This window comes from Pholis gunnellus (genome assembly GCF_910591455.1).
Source record: "Pholis gunnellus genome assembly, chromosome: 1".
NCBI classification, from domain to species: Eukaryota; Metazoa; Chordata; class Actinopteri; order Perciformes; family Pholidae; genus Pholis; species Pholis gunnellus.
In genome coordinates, this window is record NC_136528.1 from 10057895 (window position 1) to 10080080 (window position 22186).

The 22186-nt window shown below is 40.8% G+C and overlaps 1 protein-coding gene across 1 annotated transcript; it reads right to left on the reverse strand.

Annotated features, from left to right (window-relative positions):
- Positions 1-224: 224 nt before the first annotated feature.
- Positions 225-13116, reverse strand: coro2ba (coronin, actin binding protein, 2Ba; the record flags this gene model as incomplete). The annotated part of the gene is made up of 11 exons (XM_079172108.1): positions 225-359; positions 1179-1318; positions 2254-2344; positions 2938-3050; positions 3198-3294; positions 4193-4297; positions 4426-4542; positions 5193-5357; positions 5636-5785; positions 6463-6579; positions 12916-13116. 11 exons carry the CDS (start codon positions 13114-13116, stop codon positions 225-227), a joined length of 1431 nt encoding a protein of 476 aa, XP_079028234.1.
- Positions 13117-22186: the final 9070 nt, after the last annotated feature.

Genomic DNA, 22186 nt, shown 5'->3' on the forward strand with positions numbered 1-22186 from the left:
CTTGTCTCCATTACTCATCATATTTGTCATTATTACAATATGCCAGTAATTGCACCAGTTAAGACATTATCCACCACTTATCATATTATTGTGTGCGCTATGCAGGGCAGCAGGAATGAAGTTTTGATATATCAAAAAAGAGGCATAGGAGGGCTCAGAAGCTTGTTGGAGGTCAGAAATTGGAGGCAAAGGAAGCAGCTTTGCCAGTCCAGGAGGCTGAGAGGTCAGACGTTGTTGGGGCTAACGTTCTTCAGGTTGTTGAGCTCCAGCTCCAGCTGGCGTATTCGCACGTCCTTGGTGGTCAGCTCCTCCTTTAGCCGCCGCAATTCTTCCTGCTGCCGGAAGAACATCCGCAGGAGCTACGTAAAGAAAAACAAGAGCTTGTGCATGTAAAAAATACACTTTAACATTCAAGCATGGAAAGCTATCGTTAACACAGGACATTTGGAGAATGTACAGTCGCTTCTTCACCCATTCAATCAACTACATCGACCCAATCAATTGATCCCTTACAGTGCCGCTCACATGATCCTCATTTGTCTTTTTGTTTATTGAATTTGGATCCCCATAAACTGTAATAGCTCCTCTTTGTTGGGTCAATAGGTGAAAACAGTCCAAGAAACAGGACATCATGTATATAGCATGGACCACGCTGGTTAATGTGCAGTGCAATCAATGCTATCAATAACACAGCCGCTATTGCTCCTGTTACCTGCGCCAGGAGAATATGATATTGGTTGTGTGTGTGTGTGCCTGAGTGTGTTTGTGTGCATCTCTGTGTCTGTCCACGGGTAATCTCGCAAACTGCTTAATATCTTGCGCAGAACGGGTGCCGACATCGGCCTGGATTACAATGAAAGCGTATCTTTTGTGTGAGCTGTGTGAGTGAAAAACACGTCCGATACACTCCCAGTCTTTATGGGCTGTTAGCCAAATGTGGGTTGTCTTCATTCCAATCAAACATTAGCCAGACACATCCGGCGGAGATGTGCACTCCACTGAGTGCACCTTTCTAGTTCAGTTTTCTTCAATGTTCATAGTTAGTTGTAATGCTCTGATTCCTCCACTGCAACTGTATTCGAAACCTAGTTTTATTAAATACTTTTATAATAGAGGAACAACAGGGTAGAGTCATAACAGTTGTGTAAAGTGATTCACAACATTAGCTGTTCACACACCTCGTTCTCTGTCCTGGGTGGAACGTTCTCCAGCAGGTCGATCCCGTTCACGACCATACTCTTCTTTTCCTTCACGGGGGCCTTAAACACTAACTGGTGTGGTCGCTGGTAACCCTCCTTCAGGGACATTAGGACTGGGTCTGTTTGCAAAAAGTGAGCAAAAACATATGAAAATCCACCTTCTGAAAACAGTCACCTCCTGGATTTAATGCTCAATTAGCGATGCTTTAATTTAAAGACACCATGAAATGCAAATCAGAGTCCAGTTCAAGTTACATGATTTTGATAGAAAGAAAATATCTTTGGGAGTTTTCACCATATTGGTGAAAAATACAAGCCATATGTTCAGTGAGAGCGTGTGAAGAGTTGGCAATGAAAAACAAAACAGAAAGACAGTAATTGAAGGTGTCAGTATTTCATCACTAGCCTTTACTGTATCTTAGTTTCTTTAAGTACATTTACTTAAAAAAGTAAAACAAATTATTTGTCTTTTCTACTCTTTTTTTCTTCATTGAGAAATTGTGGATCTGGCTTCGCCCCTTGTGACTTTCAGTGGCTGACACATCGTTAGTGATGGGAAAACGTACAATAATAGATTTGTTTTGGTAGATAGAGCAAAGAAACTCCAGGGTCTGGTTTGCTGTCAAAACTTTCACATGTTGATGCAAACTCTCGATCTCTGAACTGACAAGTCCACTCTGCGTTGGAGGTTTCAGTTTTGTTTTCCTGCTGTTATGTCAAAGATTCCCTGTCAATATGTGTCTGCATTTGTGTGTTGGACAGCCACTGGCTTTCAAATTTAAATCTAGTTTGCCCGGGGTATGCATGAATTTCAGATTTTAGAGATGTGCATTGACATCTCCCCCTTCAGTGGAGGGAAAAATACATGTTTTGAGTGGAGGGTATCTTTAAATATTTGTCATACCTAAGAAATGACTTCCAGCACATCGCATAACCAAATGCAGGATGATATGCTGGTATTAGATTCAGATCTTTGCCTGACATTGGTTTGTATTTGGCCAAAAGTGGAGAGGAGAGTCAAACCAATCCAGTGTGTGTCTGACGTGTTGCTTACCTCTATTAATGCCGCTCAGCCATTCACTCGCTGACAGCGCAGGTTCTGTTCCTGCTGTCATGGGGTAGATGTCCTCCTGGTATGTGTCTGACTGTAAACCAGGAAACACAACAGATATTCTTATGTTACTCATTCGGAATCTGGAAAAATTCCAAAGATTTATTTGTCTCAAAGCAGGTATGCTCTGATGAAGATCCTTTAGACCGAAAGCTAAAAATAAAGTGTTCTATGCAGAGATTTAAGTGTGCGGATATCTATTCTACCAGTTTGAGCTTTTTGATACTTCCAGCACCTTATTTAAGATAAAGCCGGGTGAAGCGGTGGTTATCCTGCATTTGTCTCAAAGCATAAAATGTAACCTCTCTGCATGCCTCAGCAAGCACTTTGACACGTACTGGATTCTTCTTTCTGTTTTGGTCTCAAGTCAAACCAGTAAAGATCCATTTGCGTTCAGATGAATTACATCTGTCCTTGTTAGCTCTCAGCTCTGTATTTCTGCTCATTACATGCCAGAATACTGTATGGCCAAGTGTTGCCAGGAAAAGGTTGATTACAATCAGACAAAAACTACATTATGGCTCTTTCACCCAATACGTGCTGGATAAATGTGACAGATTGCAGAAATGATTAATAATGAGAAAACAGAGGAGAATCACTTCATTCCATGAATTCCTTCCCACTCACCCTTCTTGGGACAATCATTGAAATGGGCTCGATCAAACCCTTCAGAGTGACGAGCTTGTAGAAGCGGTACACCTCACAAGCTCCCACATCCAGGCCGTGCTTCGGCATCACACCTGCAGACAAGAACAAGAAGCGCGTGGTTCACACAGCCGCTTCGACAACATGACGTACTTTCCCAGAATTCACGGCCAATTGAAGTCACACCAACAGGAGAAAAATAGCAGGAGAGATCATATATTACTGGTCAACAAATGACTTACCGAGGCCTTTCTGTGGGGCCGGGGACCGGAACTCCGTCAGGTATTGGAAGTACGGCTTCTCTGTGGTAATCTCAAAGTAACGGATGTTGCCGTCCCCCTGCCGAGGCACCAGAATGTGTCTATTACACCACAGTTCAAGAGGTAGCTTGAGTTTCAACCACGTCACATTTTTTACATTTGGTTTCTTAATGTTTTACGTACGGCCTAATCGGATTTGATGCTATGCAACGATTACCAGAATTTTAAATCCTTGAAGTTACTTTCAAATTAAGGGGCGGGTAGAGCACTGAAAACGAATGTCTTTGACCAACCATCTTGCCAGTTCAAAACACAGAAATAAATGAAAACCTTACAGCACTTCTCAGAGTAGTTTGCATGTCAGTGCAGTAACGTGTGAGAAATGTGTTACTTTGCATCTTAAAGGAGATGACAGATATTTGAAAGATGTTTCAAAGTGTGAAATCTTGAAAGCATTGCGCAGTTTGAAGAGACATAATTCATTCATTGCGGGGCATTTCTCATCTACACAAAATCCACATACTATACAGCTGGAATGCAGTAAATAAACATTTTGACGTCATGCATAGTGTGGATGGTGAGTTAGTGTGTGATTCCAAATACAACCTGTTTATGAGGCACTTCCTCTATATTCTTTGATAATGGGATACAAACTAACCACATTTTCAATTATTTATTCTGTGAATTAAGTATGTATGCTCTTGTTACAAAATAAAAGGCATTGTTAACATTTGTAGTTCATTACTTTGTTTGGTATTTGCCATATAAAACTTGCACTACCTTTATCCTGTTACCTTGTCAGTTCAATTCATAACAATAACAACAAAGACGTACAGTTTTGTTCATTTGATAAACTTCAGCGTGGAAAAATATGCCAAAATGTCAGAGTTCAATGTAGATAAGAAAGTGATAAATCTCAGAAATATTACAGTCCTGAAAAATAAATTCCTTGTGACCCAGTAAGGATCAGCGCTGACCTTGCCTGCCAGGTACAACATGTGTGTGTCGGCATCATAGAAGGGAAACAACAGTCCTGAGAGGCCGTCTATGTCCTCCTCCACAATTGGCATGGACAAATCCTCCTGAGAAGAACAACACACACACTGGGAATTAAACACACACACACACACACACACACACACACACACACACAGTAGCTCCACCCACTCTGGCATTACTTGCGTGCAGCCATATGGAGGTATTGTCTGACCTGATCCCAGAGAGCGATCTGCCGGGTGTTCCAGCGTGAAACCCCTGTGGTGAGCAGTCGCTTCATGTCACCCAGGAACACCACTCGGTTCACGCGGTGGTTCTTACAACTGGCTTGCTGGTGGAGCAGCACACAAAGACAGAGCATTAGTGATACATGCAAGGTTCTTTTATATATTACCAGTATTTATTCTTGGGACTATCATATTGTTGTGACAATACAGAGAAAGGATACAAACACATGTTTAAGATTATTTGGATTTAAAAGATTTAGAACACCCAAGGGGGATTGGCTCTATAATGGGGGACCCTTCAATAATTTAATGGCATGAATTAAGACTTGAATAATTCCATACAGAGTTTATAGTTAAATACAACAGCTAACAACTTGCTTTGTTTGGAGACTTCTCAAAAGAAAATCTGTATTTCATGATTTGTTGTTTTATTTAACAGCAGCAAATATTCTTGAATTATTTAAGTAACCTACAGTCGACAGATAAGACATTTTCTTTGACCAAACGTTTGGCTTTAAAAATGAAAGCTGCAATTTCTGCAATGACGTTTAATGGCTCAAGACCTGCTCAAGAACCAAAGAGCCCATATGTCCATATGTGGCACCTGAACACCACACAATATATGGTTGTTAAAAATCAAATATTTGATATAGTGTATATAGAGGCCAGACAATTTAAAGGATCATTATAGAAACAGTTGTGTCTTTAATGTGCGGGCACACTCCCATAAAACCACCAGCCCCGTCCCGCTGACCTGAAGGACGGCCCCGGAGCGCGGCTCAATGACGCGCAGCTTCTTGTCTTTGCAGCTGGTGGCCAGCAGGCTGCCGTCTGTGTTGAAGGACATGCTGAGGATGACGTCCGTGTGGCAGTCGATCATTTTCACCGGCTCTCCGATCTCCAGGTTCCAGATCAGGATCTGAGGGAGGGGTCGTTTGGGTGCAGCTGTTAGATGGCCGCGAGGCTTGAATCAGTGACGTGATTATGTTGCGAGCTTTTTGAATGGAATTTGACTTTTATTTTTGTGTGCTGATCTCCAGTGAAAACATCAAGTGAAATAAGAGCCTAAATATCCCAACTATGTTCTTTGGAAATCATCGTTCAGTCTATAAAATGACAGAAAATAGCGAAATTGTCCACCACAATTTGTAAGAGCCGAAGGTATCATCTTTAGACGTTTTATCTGACTAATGTTACCTTGTAGTCGTAGCCAGCGCTGAAGAGGATGCCGCTGCTGGTGGGGTGCCACTCGATCACACCCACCCGTCTGCTGTGGCCGTACAGCTCCAGCACCGCCTCCGTCATGTTGCGTCTCAGACCGCCCTCTGGGATCTCCCATACTCGCACCTGCCACGTTCACATTAACACACAGTGAATATAAAGGAATACAAGGTGCCTCATCATAAAGAGCACACACACATTTATAGAAGAGGTCAAAAGGTATAATGCTTTTGTCAGAGGCCTCTTCATCTTGTATTTGATGTGAGCTCTAATCTACAATCAGCATGGCACAGCTAGAGATCCCTCTGATCAAAAATAGCACATAGTATCAATGCAGCCCATTGCATTAGGATTAGACTGGATTACGGCTATGGCTAGAGGCTCTGTGTTGGACCAGAGGAGATTATGCTTCAACAAGTGAAAGTACTACACAGGACACAGTGCTACTGTGGCTTCACTATGCTCGGTAGAGTAATGTAACAGGCGCACAGGTTGTTAGTATATGTAACATCTGAGATTAAGAATACGCAGTCGGTTACCGAACCGCTGGTGGATTTGTGCCTTGCTCAAAAGCATTTCACATCCGTCAATTGCCCTTTTCAGGCCACTGGTTCACAACAGCATCAACAACCAGAGCAGCTGCCAGACGAAATCCACTCACAAGCTTGTGTCCAGTACTAACGCTCTGAATCAGAGGCCCTCTGGTCGTAACGACGAGATGACCTCTTTGTCAACCTCAGCATCTCACAAACTCACGATTTCACAGATACAGTATTTTATTTCACAGAAGGTGGGCCACTTACCGAGGTGTCCTCCGAGCAGGATGCTATGATGTTCTCAAAGAAGGGATTCCACTTGATGTCCAGTACATTGCCTTGGTGGCCACACACTTTTGGGTAATGAGAGTCCAGGCGACCAGACTGAAACAGAGCGACAGAAGCTACGTTATTTTACTTTTTCTGTTTTGGGATGTAGGTGAAGTAAATGAAAATATCCGCATACATTAAGATCTATTGGACTGGGAGCCACACCATAAATAAGAGGATATGAAATAATGGTAGTGAGAAGTAAATGGAGTAAAATAGAATAGATGCATGTTGTGTATTTCATATTTCTGCACATGAAAGTGCATAAAAGACACCCGGTACACTGCCTCTGTGGTAAAACAACACAAAAGACTGAAGATTACAATAACAGAAAAGAAAAGAAAATATTTCTTCCAAGACCTAATAAACAATGACAAAAAATAATGTATTAAATAATTTGTTCCTGGACACAAATAATGAATCTCTATTCATCTATTCAGAACAATACTGAACAAAACTATCCTTTTCTTTTTTTAACATGGACATGAAAGACCAACATAATGTAATAAAAGTTCAATCACATCAGTGAGAAGACTTGATAAAAAACTAAAACAGATCTGGTTATTGTACAGGGACATCTGAGGACCTTCAGTGTTATTGCAATAACCCGAAGAGTCCACAGAGGGGCAGTGGCTCATAACAACAGACGACAGAAATGTCGGTCATGTTGTCATGAATGTTTTATGTCAATTAAATCCACTGACCTCTTTTTTTTATTCTCTCAGAGATTTGTTTCGGAGCGTCGGGTCATGAAATCCTGTCCTCACTGAACCCTGAAGATTCACTCCAGATGCTTTATCGAGCCCCACAAACTCTACTATCAAATAATTAAATATAATATATATATCGATAATAAAATGCTATTAGCAGCATCTTTGCACCTTAATCCTCAAAGAGAAAATGAAAAAATGCATTTTCTAACTGCGCCTTGGTGCTCCTCCCCCAGACTAAAAACAATACATTTCATTTTATAACAGCAGGAGGCAAGATGGTGAAATACAATCACACATCCTTACTAAAGCTTTGGGTGAAAATGAGTGACACATTGTGTCATCAGCTAGTGTTTACCCATATTAATCAATATAAAGTTGCTACTGACAAATAGCTAGCATATTGTTATCACTATAATCTCAGCAACATACATAACCGATAGACCACTTATCAACATAAAAAGAAAGCAGATCAATTAATACTTTTTGGATGTCACAAAAACTAAAAAGCAGCGAGCAGGAGGTCTGCTCACAGAAATATGTTTGCCAAAGATACTGAAGTCTTTGCTAACAAGACGAGGAACACAAGCCGAGACCAATAGAGACCAATGTCTGCCAACAGTGAAGAGGGACATCAGTTTAAGAGGAGACAGTGTGACGGAGCGAGACAGAATGATTCATAAACATAATCAACTCGAGTTAGCATTGAATTCTCTTTGACGTGCTGCTCCTACATGTACAGACGTAACGATTTCAGGAAAGTAAGAACAAATGTAAAAAAAAAAGCAAAGCCAGGCTGATGCCAAGTTTTGACCACGCGTTTTCATTTTCTTTTTTTTTTATCTTACAGTGACTGGGCGGTTTTAACATGGCCTCAAAACATTAATAAAAAGCGATCATAAGGGACTCCTTATTAAGGTGGAACTAATTACCTGCAAAGAGATCATGTCTGTTGGGAACCACAGAGTTCAGAGGGTCTGTGAGGTATTATTAGGGGAAGTCAGAAATGATCATGGAACATGATATGAATAACAGACAAAGAATAAAAATAAGAGAATCTGAGTGGAAATAGTGGTTGCTAACGTTTGTCTGGATGACTGGCAGGGAAGAGACACAGATCTACATCAGGCCTCATCGTCTTTCTGCAGCTCATTTCTTCAGACGAACACAGACGTGCAGGCCCGGTACGACAGAAGCACCACACTGTGTTTGCTACCAACGCATGTTGATCTGTAATTCCCAATAAATCCGCATTAACGAGGCGGTTCTATGGTTACAGTAGCGGTACATCCTCTTCTAACAGCAGCAATCTATGACTCCTCCGGCTATAAGATGCAATAATATGAACGAATGAATCACAGAACAGGAGGGAATTAACAACTAATGAGGATTCAATAATACAAGTTGAAGATTAGCAATTGGGTCTTTTCTATCCTGCTGCCATTGTCGGTTTCTTTCTAGTGAATTCACTATTCACTGGGAAAAGAACCTGCTGAGTCATGCTTTTTCAGTTTTATCACATGTTAATGGTCCAATGCGTGCTGATGCTGCTTTCATACTGTATGCACCAGCAGCACAGTCTGCAGTGTTGTCATTGGATCACTGTTTAGAGTTGTTTATAATCCCCTCAAAGCGATGGTTTAACTTAATGTTTGTAATGAACTGTAGCAAAATAACATCTTTGTTCACGACTTCGTGCAAACTGCACAATATGTTGGAAATTCCCTTTTTTATAAATGCTGTTAAAGCAGGTACACAGGAAATTACTCTACATAGAATAGACATATAAGAGAATACATTAAGGCCTGCAGGTGAACAGAAAAAAAGCAAAACCAGCAGTTAAAAGAAACTGCAGTAGGTTTGTAATATTAGCTGGCAGCAGCTAATGATTATTTTAATTGTTGATTCATCTTCTGATAATTTTCTCAAAAACTTGATTGGTCATTTGGACGATAAAATGTCAGAAAAAATTGAAAAGCAGGAAATCCTCACATTTGAGAAGCTGGAACCAAAAATGATTTGGCATGTTTCTGCTCGAAAATGACTTGAATGATTATCACAAAAATGTGCAGATTACTTCTATGTCAACTATCAACTACATCATTGAGACCTTGATTGATACAGCTCACACACTGCACACACTGTATCATACACAGGAAATGATTGGTGATAGTATAATAGCAGTAGTGATGTAAAAAGGCACCACACCCACTGCACTCTCTTTCTTTGTCTGAGGTGATGAAAAGGTGTTTGTGACCTCATGTGTCGATTTCTGGGCTAGTGTGTGTGCCAGGTGGTGCCAGCGGTAGTCCTTCCACTTTCTAGTGAAATTGTCTGGGGGGGGGGGGGGGGGGGGGGCAGCCATATGGCCGTCTCGCCGGCTGTCAGTGTAATATGTCAGTCGTTCTCACACCTTACAATTAGCCAAACCCTCCACAGATTAGTTTGTGTTTTTAACGGAGCGGGATGAGCTCATTTTGAACGGGGGCCTTGTGTAACGACTTCATTTCCTTTTCATCCTTGTTTGTCATTTTTCTACCTGCTCTGAGTCTCATACACATGAGCACAGACTGTCTCTGATGACGACAGCTAGTGATTACAATTAAAGTAAAGAAAGTAAATAATGAAAGTGAAATCGCTCTGAATACCTCCTTCTTATTAACATTTAACCTCATTCATTGATTCAGCACTTTGATAAACTGTTCCCTCCACAACTGTAGCCTGAACGTCACACATCTTGCATAGCAGAATGTGCGTTGTGTTGTATGCCATTACATTTCAGTGTTTGGAGCTGATTGATAGTTTTTATTATTATATATATTTATTATTATATATATATATTATATATTATATATTATATATTATTATTCTTTGGGCTTTTTTTTCAATAGTGGGGGACGACATGATGGGCGACATGCAGCAAAGGGCCGTGGGTCGGATTCAAACCCCATATATACATATATTATTTGTTCTCCCAAAAACATCTTAACTTCTCTACACCATTCTTTTCAGCATAAATAATAGCACAGGTCCTCTTCTGTACGCTGCCATAAAAAAGGCAAAGTTAGGAGCCTCGCAAAGTGTAAGGTCACCTTAAAAAAGAAAAGAAGTTTGCTCTTTTGTTGTTTTGACAGGAGGATACTGCATGAAACAGCAGCCATCATCCGCACAGAAGCTGTCATCTGAGCTGCTGAATATGAGGAATGCCATTTCTCGTCAACTCAGCAGAAACCAGAGGAAATGCTAAAGCGCTAAAACACTTTGACGAGGAGGAAATCGATCGTGTTATGGCCTTTATGCTATGTTTAAGTTACATTCATGGATAAAGTCTTTGCACAGCATGAAAAACATCACTTTAAGAATGACTAGTTACTGTAGATGACAATGTGCAATATGTATGTTTTTAACCCAACAATCAGAAGAAGCCATTACACATACACACACACTCAAAGAGAAGATAGTCTCGTTGTTTAGTGTCGATTATTTTCACTTTCTTGAGATTATTTCATAAAAACACCCAGCTGACCAGTGTTAATATCAGCTCTTCTCACACATAAGGAGTTCCTCTTCATGACTCGACAGACCGGAATAAAAGATCTACTTGTTTCCTCTGTACACCATTGACACGTTCCATCTATTAATGTCTTTCTATGTACATCCTCTATAATTAAAATAAAATGATACTATACCATATAAATAATGTTATTATTGGCATTATAAGTCACCTCGTAGTCACATGTGAAACCAGCCAATATGACTTTCTCCTTCTATATTTACGAGCGCTATAAATCAACATGATGCCAGCAAGCATTACTTTAATCATATGATGCTGTGCAGCTCTTCTTCATGCTCAAAAGCTCAAAACAAAGTGAATTTCATAAACAAAGAGCACCCAGATACCTCTGTGTATTACCTTCAGCCTCACCAATTTGAAAAGCCCCATCTGAGGTGCAAGCAGTGTAGGTGGACGAAATGAAAAACCACCTTTGCTTAAATTAATTTCTGAAAGGTTATACCAAGCGATGAAGTGAGCACTTGTTATGTACTCTGATGTTATGTATATAAAATGATACAGCATAGCAACAGTGGACAGAGATTGCTGATGTGACACTGATGTGAAACCAACTATGTAACATAGTGCTGCAGGGATGACGTATTTTTGTCGGCCAACCTGTAAATTATCATCTCACTGATTCCCTCCACAAACCAAAAAGGGATTTTTGCATTTTTCCATTGGATTTCGGATTATTTCAGACAATAAGCTCTGTGGGAATCAGACGTTTATGATGCTTACATGTTTGGTTCGGCAAGATAATCTTCACAAATCAACATAACTTTTAGAATTTTTAAAGCGTAAATACAATCGCGTCAAGTATAAGCAGGTTGTGGAGGCGGACTAGTCACCATGATGACGTTTTGTAGTCTCATTTAGCCACTTGTTGGCAACCGCCTTTTTAAAAACACTTCACAAGAGGTGTGTTTACTGATGTATTTAATATCGTTGAACAAAACGTCAAAATCTCTTAAGCTTGAGTTAACTGCAGACCTTATTTTAGGCATCTAACCAAAAACCCATTAAAAAAAAACCCCATTGACTTTGGGATGAGGGAACCAGAAGTTTAAAAATGCTGACTCATTTCTGGGTTTTAGTTCTCATTCCTGGAGCACTCTATAATCTAGAGCCAGTCGTATGTCTTTTTCCATGACTGAACACCATAAACTAATGAAGACGTGAAGTCAAACGTAGCTGAGGTCTCCCTGCCTCACAAGCTTACTGCTCAGCTTACTGAATGCTTCTTCTGCCTGATAACAGCTTGACTCGACCCTGCAGATCAGCCAAGAGCTTCCCAAGCACCTTGGCAGAGTCGCTCTTAAAGAGACAGGCAACATTTAGAAACTATTCCATACTCTTCATAAAATGTGAGCAAACGCATTTTCAGTGAAATGCAGTTCTCTGAAATATTACTATCCACCAAAGTGTTAGAAAATTCATCACTCTAGTATCTGCATAATACCTCTAAAATGTGCGACTGCGAGGCTTATCTTCCGTATTAACATCTGCACTACTGTTGTGTAATGAATAATCCAGCAAAGGCAGTAAAGCCGAATGTTTCTGCTGAATGTGAAGTAAAAATAAATGCATTCTCTTTTTCCTATAATGAGAAAAATAATTTCACGCTTTCAATTTCAACAGTGCCCCTTTGTCTTGTTTATAGGAAATACCAGTACGCCTTTATGCGATTCTATTGGCAAATCTACCCTGTTACAACTCTGGCTTTAAATTCTGGCTTGAGTTTTTAAGGCTGGCATGCAATAGAAGGCAGGGAGGGTCTGTGGTGAATTTGTGTGAAAACTGTTTTTTAAACTTCAGATCTAACTGTGCTGTCAAGTAGCTGAAACAACAGTAATCTAAACCTTTAACAAATATACTGCATAAAGCACCTCAACATCCTAAATGCTTTGACTTTCAGTGAGTCACTGAAGCTGGGATTGTTAACTAAACAGGACCAACAATAAATGAGCATTTTAACACACAATAGAGAAACATCACATATCTCCTCCGACACTGAATTGTACAGTCAAGTGGAAAAATAACCTCAGGGGTCTCCAAAGAGGGGGGAGGACCCCATTAATCTTTGACCCAAGTCAAGCAAATCAAGAGTGTGTCGGGGCCTGTTACCTGGGATACAGGTATAACAATGAAAGAGCCTCCGCCGGCGCTCTCGGTGACGACTGCCAGGAACTTGGAGTTGACGGCGCAGAAGTGGTTGTCATGGACGTTCTTGGTGATGGGGAAACCGTCGAAGCAGTGCTCCCGGTTGCCCACTTTTCCGTAGACGTTTCGAAACTTGGAGCTTCGGTAGGTCGGACGCCATGACATCTGAGGAATATACACAAACACATGAATTAGTTGTTTGTTCTTTTACAGGATATCCAGGTACATCACTTCTTTATCGGTTCGGGATGCACGATGATATCGACACATCATCTGTATCGACACATAAGAGGCTTCAGAAGTGAAGATTTCCTCCGATATGACAAGCTGATAAGACGACGCATATGTGCACCATTGACGAAGCAGGTGCAGAAACATGTCTGCGATTAGGACTGTTTTGCTACTTGCAAATTTGCCCGGGTTGTTCCTATTTTCAGGATTGTACAACATATAGTTATATTTATTCATTAAAGAATAACAGCTCTGACCTGGATTTGCCATCCAGAACAAGTATTTTGTACATTGAATTTACTGTGGTTAAACTACAGGTATCCTTCGGATGACAAACCTGCTTTTGTACTATTGAGTGTGTCCAGTGTAACAGAAGTATAGCGTCTTCTGACACTGTGTGCAGGCAGAAGAGAAGAACATGTAGCCAAGCTGGGGCAACATCATAAAAAGAAAGAATCACACTCTAATTAAAAAGTTATCTTTATCCTTCAAGTATTGGTCGGAACTAGATGATAATGCACACAGAATTAATGAAGCCTAATGTCAAATTCCCCTTCCACCAAACCCACAGTTGCAGGAGGGGCTGTACCATCTGTGCAGACATGATAACTGTCACACATACAGTTGTGGGAAATCGTCCAAATTGATCATGCGTGTTACACTTTCAAAGGGTGAGAACTGGGTGAAAACTGTGTTGACATCATTTAATGTCGCCCTCGAGCCTGTGATTCATGTGTCGAGAAGGAAAAGCAAGAGTAAATATATTTTTCCCGATAACATAATCACAAAAAAAGACAGCTGTGTAAACCAAAATGACATTTTGAAGTATGTCCCGTTGTTCGTCACCGTATTTTGGCTCATGTGGATTTTGTACTACAGAAAAGCAGCCTTTGTTTGGAGGCACCACACACAACAAAAGAGAAGTGGTTACATTTGACTCAAGACGCTTCTTTTGTTTGTCACTCCACCGCAAGAATGCATTGATGGAGCTCTTCATCTGTTTTGGTGTGAGCAGGCCCCGCACACGAACTCAAAGGTTGACCCAGTCACAGGAAGTGGACGTCAAACGCCCTTTGTCCCGTGAGGACAGAAGTTGGTGTAATTTCTCGCTGATGAATGTGGCGGCATTCTGAGAAATCTTCTGAAACCGGATCTGATTGTGAGAATAAATTCCAGTGACACTATTGGTGGACTGTATGGGTTATAAAACAGGATCTGGCGGGACAGGATTTACGATTCTTGTCAGATCAGTAGCAGCGGTGCCGGATGACATCAGGCAATCCTCTATTCAGCATTGTTCTTGGGATGTGGAGGGGAACTGGTGGGAGTTGCGTACACATGCAAATAGAAACATCCTCAGACCGTGCGACTGCCATTGTCTTTCCCCGTCCCTCTCTATCTCAAACCAGACTGGAGAAATGGCATCCAGTATGTTCCAGTAGTGTGGGGGATCGCCCTCCACTCAACTGTGGCAGCTGTACCAAGCCTGCAGCATACAGTGCCACTGATTTTACAATGTCACAGCAGTTCTTTTGTGTTTTACATAAGGTGCTGAAACTATTACTAAATAATTTAAGGAGGCAAGATAATATTCCTCTATCTAATTACATTTCAGAGGGAGGTACTGGACTTTTATCTCCACTACATATAGTTAGTGGTTACTCTTTCAGATTAAGATTTTACAAACATCTATAAAACATGATGTATTGGAATAGATTTAGCAACCTGCACTGGCTATTTGTCCAGAATCTAAATCAAACTAACTTGAAACCAAAAGACGAATGAAATACGCAGACAAAAGATGTCCCCTGGTACACAATGCAGATGTTTCTGTTTTCTTGTGGTTTATTTATCCTAAGAAACAAACAAAGAAATCATGGCTCCTCCTGCCTCTCTTGCTCGGGTGAAAAAAAATAAAATAGCATAGACCCTCCCAGGTGCATGCTGGTCCTATACCTGCCTACCTAAACAGACCTGAGGTGTAGTGTTGTGAAATTCTTACAAAATGAAAAACAAGCAAAAGAAAACAATGTCTAAATCAAGAAAATATCTGGAATAAATCAGTCTCAACGGTACATACAGTAGTTGAAATGAACTCCAACTAGGCAAGCAAAAACATTAAAATGCTGCGTACACCTAATGCATATTATTTATATGAATATAAAATATACATATAAATAAAGCAGCCATTCTGCTTAACAACTGCTTTGGTATTTGATAGCTTACTTCTTTACTTTTAACTTTGAAGGTAAGACCTTTACTTGTAATGGAGTACTTGTACATTGAAGTATTGCTACTTTTACTGAAGTAAAGGATCTAAGTACTTTTACCAACCACTGTTAAATGTGAGGATTTTATTTCATGTTATTGAACATACTTGGGTTTTAGACTGCTGCTCAGAAAAAAACAAGCAATATGAAAACATGTGAATAACCGTTAGTTGCAGCCCAACATGATTCTATGAACATCTCCCCGTCATCCCGGTCCAGCCCCGATCGTCTGCTCTGAAGCCCCAATGTCTGTATGAGCAGCATGAAAGCAGCTTGTTAAAGAATTAATGTAGAACAGAAGAGCAGCAGAAAGTGGCCTGAGGGACGGTTGGAGGAGAGGGGAAGAGAAGACTCATTCATTGGTCACCGGGGGTACGACACAGAGAGGATATCTGTGTCTTTCTTATCTCACGAGGGTTTGCAGCAATAGGAACACACACACACACACACAGACCATGAGCAGAGGCGTGCCCGTACACAAAAACACAACAACTCGGAGAAGAAAGTGACTTTGTATCCATCGATGCAGATCACAAGACTTGTGCGTTGTGAGTAAGACTCCCTCTAGGGTTAAACAGTCCTTCTTAGCTTTGCAGACATTTGTTGTTTTGCATCTTTTCACCATAGAAAAAGTTTTACGGCAAGTCGGATTCAAATAAAGACCCCCTTCATATCCAACATACATATCTGTGCGCCACACTAATGTCCTCGTATTGACCCTGAAAATGTCACCTTACCTTACCAGTGTCCATACAGTGACACTAAAGTCACAGTGTTGCTGCGGCCTTCTACAAACATCCACCCTCCGTCCTCAACGAGCCGCCGGGATTCTCCTCTCTCCCTTCCTTCCCCTTCAAATCCAAGCAGGCAAGCCTGTGTCTGCTCTACCTCCTTCTCTCTCATGTTTGTCCTCCCCCCCCCTCCCCTCCCCTTTAAACTCTCTCTTCTCCTCCTACTGGTACTGATAGCTGGAGGGCTCGCACTCCCCCCTTCTTTCCTCCTCTCACCCGTCTCTCCCATCCTGCCACTCAGCCTGCCCTCTGTCTCTGTCTGTCTCGGCCACAGTTCGTGCTCCAGCCAGTAGTAGCCATTCATCCTCTTCCCTCTCCCACACACTGCTTGTTTGGAATCTCAAGGCCCTTCTGGGCCGATTCCCAGCTTCCCAGCACCACCGGTAGTGTTTCACTCTGCCCATCCTCCCTCCTTTCAATCTCTTATCCCTACTCTTATCTTTAGCTCCACAGGTAGGAAACCTACCGAATTTCTGTCAAGAACGGTGGAAACCAGAAGGAACGTCTGCAACTGTTGTCCTCGTAGCATGTGGTAACAATTTCAGATGTACTACAAAGCAATAAAACATTTTAAAAGTTGAAACATTTATTGACAAGGAATGTAGAAGACATCTTTTAGTTGCACAATCTACAGTTGCCTCAAAACTAAAACTAAATGTCCTCTGACTCTTCCGTATCTGTATTTTATACATGAAGCTTATGTACTGTAGCTATATTAAGAAATCCATCATCATGTCTTTGAGTCAGTTTTCATTTGTTTGCTTCATTTAATTCTTTAAACAATCTTAGTATTATAAAAGTAGGCAGAAAACATTTTTTCCCAGCATTTAATGATATAAACTTAGCTTTTAACTGAAGCGATCATTAAAGTTAGCTGTTATATGTAGTTATAGGGGAGGTAAAGCGTTCACATTTTGTATTTTCTTTCCACATTTTCCTCCAAAAAGGTCTGGCTGTGATTTCATGCTCTATTATTATGAGTAATTACTTCATCCTGCTCTTATTATAAACAATATAAACAATGTATGTCAAATTAAGCTTTACAAGAATGTATTTATAAATGTCCTTCAGTGTTAAAGTCTATTTCAGCTATTTATTTTGTTACAGTGATAATAATACTTAGGAGCTGTGTAAGACTGTAGCGCTACGCATTTAAAGTAATTAATAATATCTTTGACACACATATTACCGTCGTTATGTTACCAGAGTCTCAATGTATCAACAACACTTGAAATAACTGAAGTTAATTTGAGCCTCAGTGTTTGTTCCTATTTAAATGAATGACTCCATGAGGAACAATAATTACATTTCTATATACCTAATCATATAAAAAATGCTGACTAAACATCTTTGCCAAGAAGATGTGCACTTTTCCAATGACAAACTAGAATTAGAGAACCTGTAAATCCTAAAAATGTCTTTTTCATCCTGTATTCAAATGGAGATATTTGTGTGAATGACGAACTGACGAACCCTGGAGTCATTCCCATTTCACTACCAACAGTTTCTGAAATGACCCCCGGTCAGATCGATGCACAGAGGCAGGTGTTATAGTGAAAATTGCTTCCCCTGATGGTTGTCTGTGTGTTTGAAATGTAGGTGAAGCCCTGCAGGTACAATGTGAAGGTGGTTTTCCTCGGCCTCTTTGCCTCGTTGTGTGTTTCATGTGTTGTACACGTGTGTCCGTTTCTGTGCCTGCGTCCATGTCCGACCATGTGTTGTCTGTTTGCAGCAGTATACATTTACTGTTGTGTTCGTAGCTTCAAGGCAGACCACTCCAGAGAGTAGAGTGTGTTTATTGAGGGTTTTTTTTACGTCTTGCTTCAAGACACTGCTGCTGCTCTGTGCACACTCAATCTTTCTCTTTCCTCCTCTCTCTGTGGGGTGTTAAACCTCTTTACAATATCCTAAAAGCAGCAAATATGTGTGTCTCAGTTAAAAACAGTATTATAAGACACAAAATAACTGCAACAAACCACAAAATAGCATTGTCTCTCGGCATCCCAGCTGCAGTCCAACGTCCTCTCCCTTCTCGAACTATACACAGTAAATAGCAGCTTACTGACTCATTAGAACCATGAAAAGCCATTCAAACATCATCCGTGGGTTAAACTATTCCAATCAAGATTTTCTCAATGTCGGTGCCAAATGAGGAAGTAGGGCCATCGGAGCTCACATTCAATAGATACAAAAGGGAAATCCGCAGGGCGACTGCATGGCTCGTCACTCAGACATAGTGAAGTCCTGTCAAGTCGCCGTGTCCTGTTCCGTGTTTTCCTCCTCTCCCTTGGCAGTGACACTGCCCACTCATTTATGATGACTTCCCATCTCCGTGAGGCGCAAATACCACAAAAAGCGAGATATCCTATTGGTTCTTTTAACCAAATGTTCTCTCAGCGTGAAGTTGGATCTCACACAGGAAGTGTCACAGCTTGGCTGAAAGCGCTGGAATATTTTCTACTCTATGATGGCAATGCCTGATGGGACAACTGTGGTCATACAATGCTTTTGTGGGCGGTGAAGTTGCAGACTACTAGAGCAAAGTATTTGCAACCCAGTAGTTATCAGCTGACAATCAGCATCCTAACCCTATCCCTTAGAGAAGTCACAGTTTCTCACAAGGTTTTCTCAGATATGAATATGCATTGTCTAAATTTGCTGTAATGACAGGCTCTCTTGCAGTATATATAAACCCTACATGCTGTATATATACAGGTTTATGCTTTGACGTTGGTCATTGGTAACTTCTAAATATATTTATATTGACAACTAGTTTTCCACATATTTGTGTGCATAATATTCTTGTCTATTCCCTACAGACAACTAGTTTTCCACATATTTGTGTGCATAATATTCTTGTCTATTCCCTACATTTATTTGTCCAGCTTTGTTGTCTTTGTTAACTGTTGACTCATTTTGTGTAAGTAAACTGAGAGCAATGCAAACACTGTCAAAAGTCGAATTTTGCCAATAAAGCTGTTTCTGATTCTCCTTTTTTTGTTCTACAGCAGTTCTTGAGCTTTGCTGAGATTCTTTGGACAAATCAAATGCATGTATTGCAAAGCATTAAGATTAGGCTTTGGCGAATATTACAGTGATGAGGACATAAGAACCTGCGCTGCAGCGTTTTCTCCGTGCTCACAAAATGTGACTTGTCTTGGAATATGGAAAATAAATCCCAGGAACACGCTGCATTTACCCAGAAAGAAACGCTGAATGAGAGATTGCATTGAAGCCAGTGGAACAGAGGATTGGCTGGACGTGACGTCAATGCTTTGAGCAAATCAAGTTCATTTCTACAGTTGGCAACAATGACCGGCGGCAGTTGTCAGTCAGTACAGGAGAATTTAGCACCTCATTGCACACTTCAAAGTTTCCATGAAGCAGTAGTCCAAAAGCCCACTTATAGAGCAAATCTTACTTCATAAGACAATTAGCTGAAACTGCATACTGCATAATGCCTGATGCAGACAGCCTCGCATGCACTGTTTGCCTACCGCATCACATACACACATAAGTGAACGGAAGGCTCTGCCAACTCCGCCGGCGATAGCAGCTGTGAGCAAGTGGCAAGAGGAGTAAAGTAAAACAGAACGGAATAGATTTAACACACCTGCTCCAAAGTGAATCAGTCCATCTGGATTGTTGTCGGATTTTCCAGATGGCCAGTTCAGGAATGTTGGAAAGGTAATCTTTTATTTAGAGCCTGCATTCATTTCAATCAGTTGAAAAAGAGAGGTCACATGAGCTCTTGGAACACACTCAGTCTCCATTACCGGGCCCATTACTGTCCATCAAATCATTTCTGGAGTTTTTCAAACAATTAAGAAGACGCACTTAAAACTGTGGTGATTCTAAAGCGTTCTACATTGACTTCAGAAGTGGCAGACAAAAAAAAATGTAGTGGCTGGTAGAAATGTTCAGTGACCTGACACTGTGGTAGGTGAGAAAAAACCTTTTTCACACCCTAGTTAGGAGGCCACTAAAGTCAGTGTGTTACATCCTAAGGGACCATGAATGTCTGATTGACGGACAAATTGACAAAAAGATACTGAGTGCATGGGGCTGAGTGTACTTTAAGCATTACAACAAATACATTGTCGACAGCTTTTAAAAAAAATATTATTATTATTTGAATCACTGAGTCAGTAGAAATGTGAAAATATATCAAATGTGAAATATATCATGTAACACCTCACCATTTCTAATTTAGGAATCTAATTTAATTAATCTGTAATATACAGTATATACATACCATGAACAACTTTGTAACTAAAAAAAAACCCAAAGTAGACAGTTAAGTATTACTTAAGTATTACTTTATACAGTCTTTGTGCTATAGATAGATGGCGAGCTGTTTGAGTTGTGGAGTGTGCGTTCATGATGACAGGGTATTACTCAGTGATAATGACGGGAGATGCAGGAGCTCAGCTAATGGCAGCTCTTAGGCCTTTAGCCAGCCCCATTAAGCAGCTGTAATGGTGCAATGAGCCCACTACCCAAGGACAGGAAACCCAGAAACCCAGCTGAAGGGCACTTATCAGAGCACAAGCATGAAGGAGTGGGTGTCCCAGAATCCATCCATCCGTCGCCCCGTGGTGTCAAAGGACGTGGATGACAGCAGTGTTATCGTCCAGCAAATATAATTACTATGGATATATACAGTACTGTAGTCCTGCGTATACATACAATAGTTCACAATCAAACGCAGACAGACACATTTATTTCCAATTCCACTTAAAAGGTCAGTCATCGAAAACCAGAAGGATGGTCTAAATTAATAATCTCCCCTGTGCTAGCCTTTCCTTTTCCCCCAGGACTTTTTCTGCCACATGCTTTTTGGAGCATAATGATGCGAGCTGTCCCTCGCACCCCGAATGACAGAGGGGGGTTGTGGACTCAAGGTGAAGGAAATGTCCAGAGGAAACAAAGACACAAAAGAGGCACAGTGACAAAAGAGAAACAGAGATGACTTGAGGCAAACGCTGCCTTAAAGAGAGAATAAGGGACTCGAGATGAAGGAGAAGATGAGATAAGAAAAGAGAAGAAGAAAAGGCAGGGGAAGACAAACAAAGAATGATGAAATATTGAATGAAACAAAGGAAAAAAAACAGACAGAGAGGAGGAGCAGAGGAGGTTTTTACCAGACAGAGATTAACTCCCCTCTGTCAGACCACCTGCCTGCTCTGCAGCACATACCGCTCTGAGCCAACTGAAACTGTCTGGAGGTAAATCGATTGATATTTCAGTATCTTAAAAACTCACAACTGAAGCATCAAAATGATGAAAAAAAAATAAAAAATCAACTTCCAAGAAGCATTTAAGCTTCATCTTTATTTTGTCCTTATCCTGACGGCAATTCCCTCAGATGTAGTGCCAGTGAGCTGTCATTTACTACATCCTCATACCTGCAGATTATACTTTGATATCAAAGTTGAGCAGCAAAAGCTGAAATCATTTGATTTTGTTGTCGTTTGAAAACACAACTTGAACCATAGTTTCCATTCTATAGATGGAGGACATCTATCTGAGCAAAGATAATGAATAAGGATGAATGAAATTGTGCTTTAGGAGAAAGCTTCCAGACTTTTTGGAGAAGCGACGCTAAAGAAAGTTGATTTATGTCATAGTGCACAAATCTCATCAGCTCTGAGATGAAATCCCTCTGGCGGTGGTTCAAATTGAGAAAGCCAAATGGCACTGAGCCAAAGAAGCAGGAGCACTTTCATCAGATTATTGAAATCAGTCATTGAAGTAACGATTAATCATTCGCTCGGTTATGATTTCAGATCTGTTAAGATATTGCGCTCCAAAACTTCAAGGTTATTGCTGAGGGTGCATGTTGACTGGCATCATAATTACCTCTTGTGAGTCAAATACAAGCAGTAGCCTTGTCTTGGCTTTTTCTGACCAAACAGTTCTGTGAATTTCCTGAGAGGAAGC